The 20884-nt window shown below is 34.4% G+C and overlaps 1 protein-coding gene across 4 annotated transcripts in view; it reads left to right on the top strand.

Moving 5' to 3' along the window:
* The window catches only part of PolA2 (DNA polymerase alpha subunit B), a 105371-nt gene that overhangs the window by 23196 nt on the left and 61291 nt on the right, over window positions 1–20884 (top strand). For all 4 annotated transcript variants that reach the window (XM_085814855.1, XM_085814856.1, XM_085814854.1 and 1 more), the window contains 2 exons: window positions 3586–3616; window positions 3716–3789. In XM_085814855.1, the coding sequence (XP_085670981.1) occupies window positions 3586–3616; window positions 3716–3789 (105 nt within the window). The remainder of the gene's footprint in view (window positions 1–3585; window positions 3617–3715; window positions 3790–20884) is intronic.

The following is a 20884-nucleotide window of genomic DNA, read 5'->3' as shown; positions in this document are numbered from 1 at the left end:
GCCATCATGTTTCTTTACATTATCCAAGAAATTCTGAGTCATTGCTCAGTGAAATGCAGCTAAAGCAAATGGCCATGAACTTCATTCCCCCACTGTAAGAGAAAAGGACTGGTTTATCGCCACATGCTTCTGTATTTCAGACAGCTGTCTCCACTTCATGTAGTCAAAACAGTAATTCCGTGCTCTCTTCACCGGTAATAAATCAGACAGAAAACCAGAGGGAATAAATCTAGAGTGATTTTAGATCAAGAATTCATGAATAATTATATGATGTCAGACTGTGTGAATAGCCTTAATTTAAAGAGAGGAAAAACTAATTTGACAGTTTGTGGTATTGGAGATACATTCATAGCAATTAAATTTGTTGTTAGTGCAACTATTTCTAACTTTGAGGGAAAATTTGGAAAAGAATTATATTTTTTTATTGTATCTAAAATTATGGATTTCATGCCATCAAAAATGTTTAAAATTAATATACCAGAATCAAAATATATAAAACTTACAAATGAAAACTTTAATATGCCAGGCCATATAGATTTACTTTTAAGTGCTGAGATCTTTTATAAACTGTAGCAGCCAAGTCAGATTTGTCCGATTAATAGTAATCTGATTTTTTTGGATACATAGCAAGTGAAAGCGTTCCCATGGAAATGTAGGGAAGTGTACATTCCAGCTTGAGAATAACACTGGTCTAAACAAAACTTTGGAGAAGTTTTGGGAAATAGAATGTGTGCAGATTGAGGTACCCTTCACGAATTTGTAGATGCTTCCAAATCTGCTTATGGATGCTTTATTTACTACAAATCAACATCAGAAAAGGGAGCCTTTAAAGTAAGCCTGGCTTGTGGCAAATCATGTGTACAGTACAAAATCTGAAATCTGGATGTCCATTATCCGGAACGATCTAAAATCCAGACCTCAAAGCCGCAAACCTCTTTTTTTTTCCCCCCTTTGTTGTTGTTGTTGTTTTATTCTTTACGTATACGCAGTTTGATTTTTCCTTCCATTGTAAAACGTGTGGAGATTTTCACTTAAAAATTCTGATTCTTAATTTTACGTAGGCACTAAATAAAATACCTCATTATGAAAAAAGTCATGTAAGCATAAATTTATGAGATTAATAATTTGCTTCCGTAGCTGAGTATCTACTTGGCATACATCTCAAACTGAAACATTCACTTATTTTTATATCACCTATTTTATATCTATATATTATCCCTGATGCCGACCTCCCGAGTCATTATTTATTGTATTTTGCTTTCATCACTGCATGTTTATCAATACATGACAGCTTTAGTAATAACTCATGCAGTGATGTATAAACTTTTTTTATATTCGTAATTGAATAACAAGAGTATGGCAACCTTTTATGCTAACATTACGCTTGGCTATGATTATATATTTTTAAATGCTCTAAGAAATGTTGCTGAGGAAAAATTCAACAAAAACTTCTTTTCATATGCTAAAAAGAGATTTTGTTAATGAAACTCATAGATTAAAGATTACATTTAGTGCTATTTTAATTAAGAATAACTTATATGTTATTTACGATAAACCCAGAAGCGGCAGCAGAATATGTCGGCACTGGAAGGCAGAATTTAGGGAAGATGAAATTTTTGGAACTTTGGGAGCACCGAGCGGCAAAATTAAGGAATGAGAAGGTTTTTTTGATTTAGGGAAAGCACTGCGATCCAAAGTTTAGGTGTGGTGAAAATTTAGAACTTAGGAAAGTGCTTTGTAGCAGAATTTAGGATCCGTAGAGACTGCACCAAGTGGTATCGAACTCCAGACCTAGATAAAGCCTTCAGTATATGTGAGTTTATTTATTCCAGGCTCAGATTAGTATTAAATAGTTTTGGCCTGTCCATCGAGAAACTTCCAATATATGTGATTTTTCTAAATTGCTGGAAACCACGTACAGTTACATATTAATTGGATCCAAACGGTAGCCAAGTTTCATGATTTCTCACCATATTTGACTAAAAAAAATTAGGCAGCAAAACCATTGCCAGCTAGGTGCTATCTTGCCAAACTAAACATTTACCTCAATATTAAATTGACTTGTCTCTGTAACCTCATTTTTCTAGCGAAGCTTCATATTCTTGAGGCCTTTCATGTTACATTATTCCATTCAGAATTCCAATGTGTCAAAATTTTGGGACTTGAAGACTTTATGAGTAAGAGATCCCATTGCAAAGAAATCTGCTGATATCTTGGACAAAAAAATGCTAGTTTATTTTCGAGAAACTGTTTAGATCAATCAAGATAAAAAATATGAAGCAACAAATCCATGGTTAGGCATCCTGCTCTTGGCCATAAATATAATATAGCTGAATCAAGGTTAAGCTCTATGTCCAAATGCCTACTTAAGGATGGCATGTTTAGAAGTTATAATAATGTTTTACTGAAATGGATATGACATAATTGGAAGTATGTTAAACCTAATCACTAATGATTTTTGTCATGATTTGTGTAATTGATCTGTCTTAAAATTTTCAAGCAGTACTACAGAATTACACCTTTGGTGCATCAGCTAAATATTGAGATTTTGCAACCTTAAATAAGTGCTCAAGTAAGGGATGAAGCTTGTCTCTATAAATACTATGGGAATTTTAGAAGCAATAGTTTTTATGGCAAGCTTTTCTGCAACTAAATATTCCTCTCCCCAATGGCAGATTTTAAACAGTTACAGTTTTGTAACAGAGTCTATTAATCTATACTAAGGCCAGATGTGGTGGCCTCTTTATTATAGAGGCACCTAACAGGTGGGCCACCATTGCCTCCTATGAAGGGATGGACAATTACAACCATGCCTTCTCCGGAATTTGAACCCAGGCCATTTGGTATCGCAGTCAGACTTCCCTAACCACTATACTATCTGGGTGGTACTCTGCAACTAAGTATAAATCCAAAAAAGCGAGATGTCTTAAATTTTTTATGATAGGAGGATAAAAGAATGAGAGAAAACTGAAATTTAGTGACACTGTCATGTGGTATTCAGAGTCACATTAATTCCTTTCCTTTTAAAAGCTACCATAAAGTATCAACTGAATATGGAAAGCTAATAAAAATGCTGTATTTCAGGAAGCATCCAAAAATTAAAATTAGTTTGAGTGTGAATAACATTCATGAGTTGCACCAGCTGATGTCTCAAGTGAAAGACATAATGGGAAGGATAATTTTAGCTCCTGTTAGGCTTCAAATGGAAGTGAGGAGCAAGATCAGATTTTACTGAGGTTGAAATAGAATACTCATTAAGATGAATTGTTTTGCATTGCCCCTAAAGAATCTATTGAATCTGTTTTTATTACTAAGCTCAATTTACTTTCAGTTTTAACTAGTATCTGCAGTCATATTGGATTCACTTGTTTCACGAAGTTACTACTTGAATTACTTTTACAAGAAGCTTGCAGGCATAAAGGTGGTTGGGATGAATTGTTTTCACTGATATGCAAAAGCACTTCAGTACATGGAACACTAATTATAATGCAATATTATGTTATTTTCTTCCTTATTGTTTTATGAAATTTTAACTTTTTGTATATTAGGCTCACTGCTAGAAAATTTCTTTAATAAATAATTTAGCTCTGATGAACGTTATGACATTTCTGATAAAGTAAGTATCTGAATTTTGTCTTTAAATTTAATTATATTATTGTCAATAATGTTTACCTTTTAAAGAAAATTTTAACTTTGCTTGTTCAAAATGTTTCAGTCCAATAGAAGAAATTCTGCCACCGTGAAGAAAAGTCCTATCATATTTTCTCCAAATTCACTAACTCCAACGTGGTAAATAAAATTTATAAATTCATCTTTCTTTTAAACACATCAAAGTTATTTTTCTTCTTTTATGTTATGTTGTGATAAAGCCTTCTAATCTAGACTACATCAGTTTTAAGAATTTATTGTGGCCAGAAAGGAAAGGCTTGTTTGTGTTGCTGGCAAATCTGTGATTATTTATTAAATTAGGTGACATTATTAAATTAGGTAATTAGGTAAATTAGGTGACAATGCAAGATTTCTCTGCTTCTACTTTTGATGGAGAAGACTACAGTTGATGAGTCCAAAGTCTCCTGCTCCCTTTTCCTCTAACACAAGCTCTTAACATTATTATAAGAGCCATCATGCCACAAAGAGCTACGGATTTAATAAATATCTGCGTTCTCTGAATTTCAAGCTTGAGTCAACAATATGCCATTTGGTACTGCTAAATACTAAATGAAACAGCTACCTTTTTTGATTAGGTTGGAAAATTTTTTAAAAATTTAGTAGGTTTAACTTCAGAGAGACCAGAAGCTGCACGTAATATTCATTGAGAGTAAATTTGGAGATTAATATTCCAGATTAATTTTCATTGATGTAGAGGCAATTGGTAAAATTTATTTTATCGTACATCCATGAACCCACTGTGATTTTGGCCACAAATATCAATTGGAAATAAAAATGGAATTAAAACTGCTTCGACTGCCAAGTTCTTTAGATATTACCAAGTTAACAGTATTAGCATCCTATGCAATCAAAATTCTTCTTCAAATATGTATCTAAGCAAGCATCAACACTGCTCTGGCTTTTCCTTGTGCTTATATAATTTCATATACATATATTTATATACTTTTGGTGCAGCCAATTGCAACCAAAATGCGAGGGCACATCTACATATTATAGCAGTCCTACATTTTCTGAGGCTACTCGTTTTTGAGTTATGTGAGATATGTACGCACAGATGCCGCGAAAAAAATCTCTTTGGAATTTATTTTAAATGAGTTTCATAATTTTTTGGGGGGAAAGAGCCCTTTATTCTGTCCTTACATACAGATGTCACTCGAAAACATCATTAAATTGCATTTGATAGTGGTCAAAATGAATATTTTCATTGAAATGTGACACCCAAAATGTTTCGCAATTACTGTACTTCCTTTTTACTTTGTACAAGGAAGTAAAAATAGGAATTAACAGGGCTATTTCCAATTAAGTTAGCAATTTGTTAATTTCTTTCATATGTTGCATCTTATACACACACATATATGGGAATGTGTACATGGTGTGAAACAGAATCCAAGAAAACTTCATTAAAAAAAATATGTTCAATAAATGAAGTCATTTTTTATTACATCAAATCATAATTTATATAGTTGTTAGGTTTATGCTTTATATATAACATAAAAATTATGTAAATCAAAATTCTAACTTAAGTTTGCTATAACTCCTTTACTTTTCCTTTTAATTTGAAGATTTCTCTTTTTTACTTCCTTGGACAAAGGAAGTACTGTAATCATGAAAATTTCCAGGTATCATATTTCAATGAAAATACCCATTTTGACCGCTATCGAATGCAATTCAAAGATGCAAAAAGGATTAAAAATGGATTTAAAAGAGGTTTTTTCGTGACATATGCATGTATCTCACATAACTCAAAAACAAGTATCCTCAAAATGCTGACATTTTGCATATAGAACTGCTATAATATGTAGTTGCGCACTTCATTTCTTGGTTTCAATCAGCTGCACCAAAAGTATATATATATACCCACACTGTTACTTGGCTCTGCGAGATCAGTTTTTTATTCTAATATGTTCTTAAAAAGAGCATTTTTGGCTTTAAAAATGAATTATGTTGTTATTATGTTCTGGTTGAGATTTTGATATCTATAGTTAATCTGCATGCAATAGTTATAGAATTATCAACAATTTAAAAGTTGTTTAAGTAAAGTTAAGCCTAATTGTTTTTTACCATAGCAGCCATGTTTGTTTACATTTGAAACTTAACAGAATAGTGAATTCAGTCAGTTTCTGCTTCTTCAGTGTCTTTTTGCCCAGTGGGACCAAAACTAAACTTTCAGTTTTGTGTACTGAAAAATCTGCCTTCTTGCCCGCTGGCCGAATTGCTTGTTTTTCCATAGAAATTTCCAAGTTTTAATTGTAAAAAAATGTTTTTAATTATTTTAACTGTATTTGATGTTTTATATTTTTCAATTTTTTTAATTAAATGTATTTGATGTTTTTTATTTTTCAATTTTTAATAAAGATATTTTGAGGTTTTAAGCCTTGTCATGAAGTGAAAACTGAAGTGATTAAATGAGAAATATATCTCTAATTAAATTCAGGGAAATACGTTTAAATGAAATGCAGAAAAAAATTTGTATAATTTAATATTCTGTACAAGGAAGTCATGTGGTGTACACATCAGACTTTTATTTTAAGAACTGATTATAATAAATTTTTCTGACCTTATTATAAAAATATTTATATATGTAAAAAACATATGATATGGATCAATACCTTAAACATATGATATTAATCCATATCATATGTTTTGTATATATCGATATGACAAAAATAATTTATATAAGTAAATAATAATTTTAGAGTGTAATTAATTTGAAGTTAAAAGGGCTTTTGCCTAGTTAAAGTTAGTAGTTTTTTTTTTTTTTTTTTTTCATATTTCATATCTTACATATATAAATTCGATACCACCTATTTAACAGTAGAATGGCTGCAATTATAGTCATAAAAGTGGTGTCTAGGTATAGTAAAGTGGCTGTGCGCTACTAAATGAGACTGTTTATAGCAGCACCTGATGGAAGAAGACAGAATTAGCGCTCCTATCTCTAAAACGGTACGAGCTAGAAGAAAAAATTGAATGAGAAAGTTGTAGAGCATCATCGATTTAAGTACGATAAGATACCTAGTGGACATGAATGTTTTAAATGTGTGTTAGTTTTCACAATTTTCTATACTATGACGGGATGAAATGATCTTAGACAAAGGAAAAAATAGATAGTTATCACAACTTATTTTTATTTTCGATGTTCAGACTTCTCTCCATCAGCTGAAATGTGTATCTGGATCCTTGTTAGAATTTCACATTGTAGCATAGCAGGTGACACATTTGTACAAGTTTCTGTAATACGTTGAAAGTTTTGCAGTGTTTACAGAGGGTTTGCATGCACCTGCTGTTTGAGGTATCCCCATAGGAAAATATTCATTGAAGTAAGGTCAGATGAATGTGGAGGCCACACTAAAAAATTGCCTTACCCAATTATTCATTCTCCTAATTCCTCCGTCAGGTACTGCTTCACTGGTGATGTCTTGTGCACAAGCGCGCTGTCATGTTGGAACCAACCATTTCAGAGTTGAAGCAACGGCAAGTTCTCAACAAAATTGGATATGTGTCTTGCAGAAAATATAAATATTTTGTGGCTGTTAATATGTACCCTGGCCAATTAACCTGTTATTGTAAATTTCACAGTGTAATTCAAACAGTAGTCGAAAACTGTATTTGATGTTGAACATCGGCAGAACATGATGGATCTTCCAGTACCCAGTAATGGGTGTTCTGCCTATTGTACATTTCATTCCACGAGAAGCATGCCTCTTGCATCCACAGTATATGCACTATGAATGTTGGCTAAATATCTGTCTGGTTCATGACTAAATTGCACCATGCAAAACGTCTTGGAATCCCCGTCCAGTAATGCTTGATGAGGTTTTTTCAGGTATGGATGAGCACCTAATTTGTGTAGGAGTTTCCAAACTTGACCTATTGAAAGGTTACAGTTTTAAACTCTTGTCTTGTGGACTACTGTTTGGATATGTGAGAGCTTATGATAATACATCTTCCGACTTTACTTTCTGCCCTATGTTAGCTGCTCTGCCGGTTCAATGTCAGCTAGTCATGTAGCCTGTCTCCCTTAAACCCTTCGCAACCTGTGGAATGGTTTTGTGTGAAGAATGCGGACCTGCAAAAAAAGGTGGATCATACTACCACATTGCTAATCGTGCCTTGAACCTGATAGAAATTACTTAAATGTCAGATATACTTTGTAATATAGTAGAAAGAAATAAGCAAATCACAAATGCACATTACATGTTTATTAACTTGACTAACTAAACTATTGCCATTCAGCAAAAAAGCAGCTACACATGAATATTAAGGAACATAGAGTCTATAATTATAGCATTGCTTTGGCAGATACAACATCATAAAAATAAAATAAAATTTATTTCTAACACTTCTCCTTGCCAAAATATGCCTAAAAAAACTTTCACTTAAATTGATTAAATACAACCTTCAAAATGAAGGATTAATAAAAAAAATAAAAAAATAAAAAAAAAAAAAAAAAAGGAATTTACAGAAACTCTTCATAACTGAACAATAAAAAAATTGGTAAAAGAAATTTACAAGTGTTATGAGCATACACAGTCACCTTTTATATTACACATGGGAGGGCTATTTGTAAAAATCTAAATATTTTCTCAAGTTGGTTAACACTGTCTTTGAGATGTTTTTTTTTTATTAGATCAGCTATGTTTTCCTTGGAATTTACATATTGCAATTTAATCACCTTGCTCAGTATTGTCACAGATGAAGTAATGCTTGATGTCCATGTGCTTAGTGCGTTCAAATGTAGTTTGGTTTTGTGTGATGAACATAGTTGTTTTGTTGTCTTCTTTTATAACTGAGGGCGATAGGATAAACTTCAACACTCCCCTTATCCATAAAACTTCCTTTGTAGTAAGGCCAGCAGACACATATTCGGCTTCTGCTGTACGATAGGGCAACAGTAGACTGCTTCTTACTACACCAAGATATTGCAGCAACACCTGAGATCAAAACATATCCACTGAAGGACTTTCTGTCGACCTTGTCAGCATCAGAGAATGTTTCAAGGAACTTTCCTGTCTTTCTGAATGTAAGGGATAAATGTTTGGTCTCTTTAAGATAGCAGAAAAGATGTTTAACACTCCTCCAGTGAAGTTCAGATGGCCTCTCATTAAACTGCCTCATATAAATTGCACTAAATACAATATCAGGACGTGTTCCGCGAGCAAGGTATAATAGGCTACCTATAGCTTGCCTATATGGAATTTGGTCACTTTCTGCTTTTATATCTCTCCACTCTTCATCATCTACCTTTTGGTGTTTTACAGTGTGATCCATGGATTTTGAAGCTCCCTTGACTGATTCTAATTTGAACTCTTCCAAACACAAAACAAACTTTCCAACACAAAATTCAATTATTTGCAATACAAAAAAAGTTATATGTACTTTAATATAAATAAAAAACACAGTTATGAAGTGGTTTGTAATGTCTAGCTTTCCTGGCCAATCACTGTTCTTGTTCTGAGAACCAATCAAATGTTAGTAACTGCCAGTAGAAGCTGACATCATGTTTACACTTGAAAGAATTCATTATTTTGCTTTGTTCTGTAGTGTTTCTTATACACAAGTAGGAATTTTTGTAAAAATTTTTAATATTTAGTCAAGAAGCAATGACATCAAATAAAAGAGTAGATTGGACACCTAGAAAGAGATGTAATATTATTGTTTTACGAGAAAGTGGTCTTTCCTATGCTGAAATTGCAAGACAGGTGTGTGGTTCAGTGAGTACATCTGGAGTCCGAAAGTTTTGTTAATGATATCAGGAGACAAATTCAATAAAATACAAAGAAGGAAAAGGCAGAAAAAGGTGCACCACATCTATTGATGACAGAAGAATATGTCTAAGATAGAAAAATGTCATCAGCAGCCATCAGAAGTGATCTGAATGGTGCTGGTGTTTCTGTCTGTTCAAGAACAATCGGGAGAAGATTAACAGATGTTGGACTGAAAGGTAAAATTCCATAAAAAAAGCATTATCTTAATTTTCAGCAATGAAAAAAAGACTACAGTGGGCAAAGGAACACATTAATTGGACAGATGATCAGTGGTCACAAGTTATATGGAGTGATGAAACTAATATATCGTTATTTGGTAGTGATGGGCGAAAATATGTAAGACTTAGAATAGGAGAAGAGCTACATCCTGACTGCATTCAAGCAACTGTGAAGAACCCAGTTAGTGTTATGATTTGGTCATGCATGTCAGCAGATTGTATTGGTCGCCTTCATGTCATCGACGGGACACTGAATGCCAGAAAATACATTGACATTATTCTAGAACCAAAAATTCTACCTTCCATCAGAGATCTCTTTCTCCACAATGCTTTGTTTATTTTTCAGCAGGATTCTGCTCCTTGCCACACGGCCAAAATATCGAAAGAGTGGTTTCGTACAAAGAGCATTAAATTGTTGTCATGGCCAGGAAACAGTCCTGACCACAATCCTATGGTGATTTCCTATATGTTTTTACCACCAATCCTCGAATTCCATATCACAGATTATGTTCTTACTGCATTAATATAAATATTAACAAGACATAGTGCACAATAAAAATTAAGCTTTATTTCGGAACTTCGCGCACACTCCCCGACAGCCTGCCTGTTTCGCTCTGCTCGCTACTCGTAAGAAACTTCTCCTCTAGGGTTGCCACACTTATCGGAGGGCGCAAGGCGCGCTCCTTATCGCCATCACCACAGAGTTCCTCCCCAGTTCCTTTAATGGCTATTCAAAGGAACGACATAGGTTATGAAATTATCTCAGAGGATCTGTACTGTCGGGTATTTTTAACATGATTACAAAATTAGAATATAAAATTAGAAAAGATCAAAATGCAATTCAATATATAACAAGGTATTGACACATATAATAAACATGAAATAACAAGAAATATGTTAAGATATGAATTTCTAAAAAAAATGTTTTAAATTGTTATGTAAGAAGCAAGTTTTTTAGGGAAGTGAACATGTCTTCCCGATCTGGTGACAGTTTGTCTTAGAGAGTTTGTTTGCAGATTTATTCTGCTGAACTGTCTTTAAGTCTTTATTTGTTTTCAGTTCAGGCAAATTAGAATCCGAAAGCAAATAGGCTGGTTTCACACGGTCTATAGACACAGTAGATTTCAGACCGTTAACATCAATTGTGAAAGTTTTGTTTGTTCTAGAAAGGACTTTATGCGGACCTGTATATGGTTGGCACAGAGGTGGCTTTACTCGATCGACACGTAAGTATACATGCGTACACGACTTTAAGGTAGCACTTACGTAACATTTTTCTTGGTAATGTGCAGATGTTGCTATTGGATTCAATTGTTGCATTCTATGCCTAAGATTCGTGATAAATTGTGTGTCATACGGAGATATCTTAGATGACGTTATCATATCACTAGGCAGCTTGAGAGTTGTGCCGTACACCAGTTCAGCACAAGATGACTGTAGATCTTCCTTTACGGCTGTACGAATACCAAGCATAACAACTGGTAGTGTTTCAGTCCAGTTATTGGTTTCGTGAGCCTTGAGAGAAGATTTTAAATGTCGATGAAATCGTTCAACAATGCCGTTGGACATTGGATGATAGGCTGTTGTTGTGATTCTGTTCGTACCCATAATGCGTGTGAATTCTGCAAAAAGTGCAGATCTCATTTGAGAACCTTGGTCTGTTGTTATGATCGATGGGCAGCCAAAACGAGATATCCAACAGTTGAAGATGGCTCTGCAAATGGTTTCCATTTTCATATCCAGGATGGGAATGGCTTCAGGCCATCTGGAGAATCTATCTATTAGAGTTAAAAGGTACACGTTGCCTTCTGATGGAGGTAACGGTCCAACGATATCCATATGGATTTCTGAAAAACGTGCATCAGGAAGAGAGAATGTGCCCAGTGGTGCTTTAGTATGCCTAGTATATGCCTAGTAATTTTCGATTTTTGGCAAGATTCACAGGATTTCACCCAATTTTTGATATGACGTTTCATATCGGGCCATACAGAACGAGAACAAATAAGCTTCGTAGTAGCTGCAATTCCTGGATGTGACAGATTATGCAGATGATTAAAGATGAGTCTGCGAAAGGAATTCGGAACAAATGGACGAGGAATGTCTGTTGATATGTCACAAAGAATATTACCATCAGAATATTGGCACGGTTTAAATTCCAGTTTCAAAGATGATGTGTTTTTTGAGAAGGTCTTGTACCTCCGGATCATGCCGTTGAGCTTCCGAAAATTTTTTAAAATCCAAAAATGGAGATTTTGTTATGGAATCAATTTTGATTCTTGAAAGAGCGTCAGCGACGACGTTTTTTGAACCTTGCACATGCCTAATATCAGTAGAGTACTGAGAAATAAAATCTAAATGGCGCAATTGTCGAGGTGAACATTTATGAGGGTTCTGTTTAAAAGCGTATATTAACGGTTTTTGATCCGTATAAATTATAAAATTTCTGCCCTCTAACATGTGTCGGAATTTCTTAATTGCAGAATAAATAGAAAATAATTCCCTATCGTATGCAGACCATTTCTGTTGACTTTTATTGAGTTTCATAGAGAAAAATGCTATAGGTTCCCATGTTTGTTGAGACAACTGCATAAGTGTGCCGCCGATTGCGACGTCTGAGGCATCTACCCAGATGCTTAGCTGGGCTCCGGGAATAGGGTGTCTCAAAAGGGTAGCCTGAGCAATGGCATTTTTGGCAGCAATAAAGGCTTGTTCAGCATTCTCGTTCCAATTTAATTGTGTGGATGAATCCTGAACACGAGAATGAGGTTTCTTTTTATTAATATAGCCTTCTAACAATTTTATTAAAGGAGAAAGAATATGTGCTGCTTTAGGTATGAAACATCTGTAAAAGTTAAACATGCCTAAAAATCGACGAAGATGAGTGAGAGTGGTAGGTTGAGGAAAATCTAAAATACATTTGACTTTGTCAGGAAGAGGTTCAATTCCGTTTTCACTAAGGTGAAAACCTAAGAAATCAATAGACGTTTGACCAAAGGTGCATTTTGAAACATTTATGCAAAGTCCATATTCCTGAAGTTTGGAAAATAAAGCTTTCAAATGCCTGCAGTGTTCCTCAGAATCTTTAGAGGCTATGAGCAAGTCATCGACGAAAGCGTAAACACCTTCTAAATCCCGCGTGACTTCATCTATAAAACGTTGAAAAGTCGCGGATGCATTGCATAAGCCGAATTGCATACGGGTACTTTCGAATAAACCGAATGGTGTGCATATGGCGGTTTTGTGGATGTCGGCTGGGTTAATTGGTATTTGATGGTATGCCTTAATCAGGTCAACATGACTAAAAATTTTAGTACCGTGCAATGCAGCAGTAAAATCGGCTAAGCATGGAATAGGGTATTTGTCTTTTGTTGTTTGAGCGTTCAATGCTCGATAATCTCCTACAGGTCTCCATTCCAGACTTCCCTTTTTTGGAACCATGTGAAGTGGGGATGCATAATTGCTGCTCGAAGGTCTCAAATGCCCCAATTGCATCATAGTTTGAAATTCTTGTTTTGCTATTTTTAAGCGATCTGGAGCTAAACGACGAGGTTTTGCAACCACAGGTGGACCTTTAGTTAGGATATAATGAACGGTGTTATGTTTAACAGGTTGGTTAGGATCTGGTAATCTAGTAACTGAAGGAAATTCTTTTAAAATTTTGTGATATGGTGTATCACTAAATACAGTTTTTACTGAATAAATGCTTGCATTTTTCACGCAACCGACGGTTTTAAAATGCGTTTTTAAATCTTTGAGACATTTGTTTCTGAGATCAGGCACCAATTCAAAGAAATGGAGAAAATCTGCTCCAAGAATGGGTGTACTAACATTTGCTATAAGAAAAGTCCATGTAAACTGTCGTCTTAATTTGAAATCCAAAGAAAGTGTTTTTTGACCATAAACATGAATAGTAGAAGAATTAGCAGCGAAAAGTGTTTGTTGGGACGAATTCCGTTTTTGAGAATTATTTGCTGGAAGTAAGGACACGTCAGAGCCGGTATCGACCAAGAATGAAAGGTTTGTTCTACGGTCACGAACGAACAGGCGACGTGAAACTTGAGGCAAAGAATAAGTCACCTCTATTCTTTGCTGGTTTCGTTTCCCTGCCATGAACAAGGTTTTGTACATTTGTCATCTCTACACTTTTTCCTAAAACGTCTATGATACCAGCAAACAGAATAATCTGTCCTTTTGGAATTGCTTCTTTCCTTATTGCGATCTCCGCGATTTGGCGAGCGACCACGAGAAAGAGAAATGCGATCAATACGTTTGTTTAATTTTTCTATTTGTTTAAATAATTTATGCTCAAGAGACTGATTGACTGTGCGAGAAACGGCACAAGTCCCTGGGGTTGGATTTACTTCTAAAATTCTGTCGGCAATTTCTGCAGCTTTATCTACAGTTAAATTGGAAACCGCTGCCAAAATAGACTGAACAGTCAAAGGCAAATATTGAAGGAATAATTCTAACATTAAGTTATCAGGAACATTTAAAGATTCTGCTCGACGCTTCATATTTCTAAGCAAACCGGAAGGTTTTCGAGAACCTAATTCTTCTCCAGATAATAATTGGCGAATTTCTTGCTGAGAAGATTCTCCTGAACGATTTATTAACTCAGTTTTGAGCTTTGTATATGGATCAATAGGGTCTGGTTTCATAAGTAAATCCCGTACTAGTGATGCGATATCTGGAGGAAGATGAGAAACTACTCAATTATATTTAGTAATGGATTCTATGATAGGTTTGGGGGTGGCAAGAGCAAAGGTACTTTCACATATAATAAACCATAAAGATGGGTCTGATCGGTTATAAACCGGAATTTGGACGGCATGAACATCAGACATTGTGCAAGGTTTTTAAGCTAAAATAAAAGCAAAAATTTAACTAAAGGAAATGAAATTAAATGATAAGTAGAAAACAGAATTATAAAATGATCTATAATTACTACTCATCTGTGATCCGGAGGATGAAAACCGATGTAATCCATTACTTCTGGTTTGGAGATCTTGAGTGATGGCTTGTAGTCAAAACCGAAAGTGCTTGAGAACTGTTCATACGATTTAACACAGTCCGGGTTACCATTATGGTGATTTCCTATATGTTTTTACCACCAATCCTCGAATTCCATATCACAGATTATGTTCTTACTGCATTAATATAAATATTAACAAGACATAGTGCACAATAAAAATTAAGCTTTATTTCGGATCTTTGCGCACACTGCCCGACAGCCTGCCTGTTTCGCTCTGCTCGCTACTCGTAAGAAACTTCTCCTCTAGGGTTGCCACACTTATCGGAGGGCGCAAGGCGCGCTCCTTATCGCTATCACCACAATCCTGTCGAAAACTTGCGGCACCGTTTGAAAACTCTTGTCCGAACGAGGCACCCATCAAATAAAAGGGAACTAATTGAGGCTATAATTGTTTCCTGGCATCATGTAATAACGAAAGAAGAGCTTAAAACTCTTGTCAGCTCAATGAAACTTCGATGTGAAGCTGTAATCAAAAATAAAGGGTATCCTACTAAGTACTGATAACTCACAGCAATCATCACTATCTAATGTATATTGATAACTCTTATCGTTTAACTTTTTTTGGTATTGCAAATAATTGAATTTTGTGTTTTGTATTGAATTCAGTAATAAATTCTCTTTAAAATGATATATACAAGTTTGCATTTTATGAAACGTAACGTTTTCTATAAGCATACAAAGTTTAAAAACATAAAAATTTCCGAAAGCGTCCACATTTTGGCCACCACTGTACTGATTGCAGACCAGCACGGTTTATATAGCTTTCGGCTTGTGTTTGGGAACATTCTGGACTAAACCGGTAAGAATTCGTTCCAGAAGGTTCTCCATGGTATATCGCCAAATGGAAGGTTTCTCGCCAAATGTGGCAACTCTGCCTTCCGTTGCCATTTTATGGCAACCCTAAAACTGCTTTGCAGGGAAGCCATCTCACCGCGCCTGTACATTTCGTAACACTGCCCCCTCCCAAGGACTGCACGTCCCGGGCAGTACAACCCTTGGTCAGAAGCATAATTCGATACAAACAAAACGTAATAAAAACAAGCTAAATAATAACGTAAAACAAAACGTAATAAAACAAGCTAGAAGAGGCATCAATAACGTTTTTACAAAACTTAACGAACATTCGAACCAAAAAATTATTGCAGTAGGTTGTGCAGCGCACATTCTACACAATACTGTTCAAACAGCATCTGACTTACTTTCAATGGATGTTGAAAATATTATTGCTAAAAATTTATTCGTATTTTTATATATGTACTGTGCGTGTTCAAAGTTTGAAGAATTTTTGTCAAAGCGCAGAAATCGAATATAAAAGAATTATTGGTTACAGTAAAACACGATGGCTAGCTCTTTTACCAGCTGTAGAAAATATTTTTAAAATATACGAACCATTAAAATCATACTTTTTATCACAAGATAAATGTCCAAGAATATTGCAGCTCTTTTTTGAAAATTACACATCACGAATTTGGCTTCAGTTCATCCATAACCAAGCTGCATTATTTCACAATGCTGTGAAAATTATTGAAGGAGACAAAATTTCAATTACGGAAGTGTTAAATGAAATCAATAATTTAAAAACAAAATTGCGAGAAAGAATTGATAACGATTACGTTCCTTTAGTTATTCGAAAGGGTTGGAAGAACAAGGTGCCATTAAGCGACCTGATTTTCTGAAAGAAGTCAGAAATTTTTAAAATAACTGCTTAAAATATCTTGAAGAACGGATAGTTCAACTCGAGGATATTAAAAATTATCATTGGGTGACATTGAAAAAGTTGATTTTATGGGAATATCTGGAAAAATCTTTTTAATATATTAGTAACAATATTATTTTTCCGAAAATGCCATTTTCCGAAATTCCGATATTTGCGAGAAGGATCTTTTTGATGAGGTGTCATTGGTAAAAAGGTACGTTACTGATGAAAAAAATTAAATGTTAGTTAAACAGTCCTGACCTCAATCCTATCGAAAATTTATGGCACCGTTTGAGAACTCTTTTCCGAATGAGGCGCCCATCAAATAAAAGGGAACTAATTGAGGCTATAATTGTTTCCTGGCATCATGTAATAACGAAAGAAGAGCTTAAAACTCTTGTCAGCTCAATGAAACGTTGATGTGAAGCTGTAATCAAAAATAAAGGGTACCCTACTAAGTACTGATAACTCTGAAATCATCACTATCTAATGTATATTTATAACTATTATCATTTAACTTTTTTTGTATTGCAAATAATTTAATTTTGTGTTTTGTATTGAATTCAGTAATAAATTCTCTTTTAAATGATATATACAAGTTTGCATTTTATGAAACGTAACGTTTTTTATAAGCAAACAAAGTTCAAAAACATAAAAATTTCCAAAAGTGTCCACAATTTTGGCCACCACTGTCTGTATATATATATATATATATATATATATTCCATTAATTTTTCAAGGACTTGATCTTTAGATTTCATAGTTTTAACCACAGCATACCTTGAGTAGTCATCAATGACGTACTTTGATATACCATTTGATGTAGGTGTGATAGATCCAATTATGTCAGTATGTATCAACTGAAATAATCTAGTTGAACGTTCGGCTTTTTTCTTGGGAAATGGGGTCTTCTCTTCATTTTCCCAAAACACATTTAGAGCAAATAGTCTCCTTTTCTTAGATTTCTTCACACATCATATTTGAATCATCCCTTTTCATAAGTTTCTTAACTGCATCAAAGTGAAAATGTCTTAATCTTCGATGCGTAATTTCTTCATGTCTGGAAAGGTACAGTCAAAAGTCGTCAATCCGGATTTGTCGGGACTTCGGCAATTCCGGATTATCGATTTTTCCAGATTATAGATCATCAGTTTAAATCTGGTAAGATGGCACGCAGAAATTTTAAAATTAAAAATATGAAACCGTAATATATGTAATAAAAGAACAATTATGATCTAAAGGGTATCAAAATTTGCAAAAAAGAAAAAAAGCTTAATATTTATTTGTTTACTTTATTAAACATTTCTTTCAATGTAAGTTGTTTAAGTTGCTTCGTTTTATGTGATAATACTTTGTCTTTAATTCTATAAACAGACATAATTTCTTGCAAAGTTCCACTGTTCAAGTCCTATAATTGCTGTGTCGAGAATACCGACTAATTTGTCAATCGAAATTTTTTCGTTTTCAATAACCTCTGTGTCACTTTCTTCACTATCGGAAGCGAATTATAATGATGAGGAATTTGATTTAAATCATATCAAACGCAGAGTACATCGAGATGAAATACTACATTTGGTAAGGAATTATAAGCCAAATAAAATAAAAACATCTCCCCTGAAGATAAGGATAGTGCTGACCAATTCATTGCTCACCGCAGAGCAGCGTGAAATTGATAAACAGGTTTCGGATTGGTTTTAGAGAAACAAAGGATATGCCTTTATCCATTTTTTGCAGCAATCCCACTTTTGTTTGATGGACATCAAAACATACTTTCGCTTTGTAGATCCTTTGGGAGCTCCAGCATCAGAAATTCTATTTGACATAATTAAAAGTTCAAGCTTACTTTTATAAAATTGCTTTAACAGTCTGCAAAAAATAATAAGCCGGATCCAATTCGAAGATTAAGGAACAACGCAATCTGCAACATTAACTCAAATATATAATTAGATAATTTTAGCTTATACCGTCTGTTATACATTAAAAGCAGAAAGTTTGTAGCTTTGTGGTCCGGATTATAGATCATTCCCGATTATGGGTGTCTGAATTAATGACTTTTGACTGTGCATTTTGTGTGTTTGCTTCTCTTCAATTTTGTATTATCTTCCATGCCTCTTTGAAATTAATAAGTTTTTTAGCTTATTTTAATAACTTTGGATGAATGGAAATATATTTCGCAGAGAAAACCTTTTTAATTAACAACGAACCTATTTATTTACCATTCGAAGCATAACAAAAAAAGGAACATGCAATGCGTTATCACACTCAAAGCATATGTAAACAAAACATCAATCACTGTTGCCACAAAAAATATGCTTTATAATGAACATATTAAATAATTGTTTATTAATTGAGTTCATGCAGTTTATTAATATCCTCCTACATTGTAATTTTTAGAAATTGCAGCATATTCTCTACTCAGTTCATCAGTTTTTAGTTCTGACTCTTCAGAACGAGGCCATTTATCAAACCAATCCGGTTAACCAATATCTTGTTTAAACCAATTTCCCTCCCACCATCTGCTCTGTAGCAACATTTTGGCATCGCACTGTCTAGAGGGTGTTGGCAGTGGTGATAGAGGCAAAGCATATTTTGCTTCCCTTAAATAAAGCTAAGACTAATCTAAATAAAATTCATGCTTTATTCCATAAATTAAAATAAAAGAGCTAACACTGTAGCCTTTACATTTAAAATCATTTGATTGAAAGCAAACTAACATTATGCTAACTCATAATAACACAAGAGAACAAGACATTCGCCGATACCGGTGTACATATATATAATACTTGGCCAACCCGCCGATCTTGACGTCATCGGCCAATCAGTGGCAACCACGTTAGCTTACCGCCGATTGACCTCCGATCAAAATTTGCATGTGGAAAACTAAAGCCAACAGAGGGAAGATCAGCTGGATTGCTTGAGCATGGTACATAATGCCAGTCATACGGATTTGTACATCTCCTTATTTAAGCTACACTATTTGCCACAAAAACACTCCAGTGGAAATATTTTGAGATCTATGTCAAAACTACAGACAAGTCGCTCCAAAGGTACATTTTGCATTTTGTCAATTTAAGAGCATCAATGACTTGACGATACAACCCATTAGCTATATGTACTCCAAGCAACACTAATCTAGGAATAGTTACTTCTTTGGCAGGCGCTACTCTTGATTTGCATAATTCCAATTGTACTGAAGTTTTGCTCTCAAAATATGCACATAAGAAAATGCATGCCGCATAAGATACCTTACTAGCATCACTAAAAACAATGTAAAGTGACAGAGCATTCATCAAAGGGTCGAATCACAAGTCTTCTTGAAATTTTATAATAATTCAAGAATTGTAGTCTTTTGAGCCAAGTCTGAAATTCTCTTTCTGTACCTTGCGAAAGATTTTCATCCTAGGAAAATTTCATCTTCCATGTTTTTTGCAGAATAAGTTTTGGCATTAACGTAGTTGGACTAGTAAATCTGTTGGGGTCAAATATCCTCTGTAAAACTGATGGTAGAGATCTTTTCATGTGGACACTCTTAGAAAATGTCAAAGGGGTTAAATTGCAATAAATTTCATCATGGTGTCCCATGAGAGTCGCAACATCATTGTTGCCACAAAAAATCTACGTTATAAATAACATATTAAATTATTATGTATTAATAAATGAGTTTGTGCATGTTCTTAACAATACTTATGTGCAGTGATGACCTTATCTTATTGTCTTGGATCTTTTATGATTGCTTTGCGTCTCTCAAAGGAAACAGCCATTCCCATTTCTTCTATTCTTCGTACTGAAAGAAGATTACCATGAAGCTTAGGGACATACAGAACATTTGCTAGGTGAATAGCATCTTTCCCACATTCTCTGACAGGATTCAAAAACATATCTCCCATGCAGAAACTTCAATTTTTTTTTTTTTCAGAATCGGCTAACTTCTGATTTCACTGAAGCTAAATTCATAAATTTCTGCTCTTGTGAACACATATGTTCAGTGGCTCCGCTATTGAGGTACCAATCATAGACAGGTTTCTCACCACAAGAATCAACAAACAGTACTTGATATACTTCATTAGAAACCATTTTTGCATGTGAGATTTTGCCAGCAGAGCAATTTTGGGCAATATGATGCTACTGCTCACAAGAAAAGCAATGGATTTTTCTGTCGGTATTTTTATGCTTTTTCTCTAATGGCTGCATAGTTTTAATTCTGTACTTATCTTGAGTTTTGAGGGCTTTCTCTCCCATGACCTTACTGGTAGCAACTTCTGATTTCACTTCTGTGTAGCGCAGTAACTTTTTCTCTTCAACAATGAGATGCGATTTTACGATTTGAGTTGACAACGGATCTTCTTCTTGTTCTAAATTAAGGATAAGGCTTTCATATTCCATGGGTAAAGCCATTAACATAACGAGGGTAACTTCTCTGTCCGCAAGTCCATGTCTGCAAGACGATACCTTTTGGTGAAGTCCATCAGTCGACTTAGATAAGAACTGACGCTTTCTCCTG

This window comes from Stegodyphus dumicola, chromosome 4, assembly GCF_044657685.1.
Source record: "Stegodyphus dumicola isolate Sdum_Otavi_A_Nest chromosome 4, ASM4465768v1".
Lineage (NCBI taxonomy): Eukaryota > Metazoa > Arthropoda > Arachnida > Araneae > Eresidae > Stegodyphus > Stegodyphus dumicola.
The sequence above is the reverse complement of the archived record's forward strand: the minus strand, read 5'-3'. Positions and strand labels throughout refer to the sequence as shown.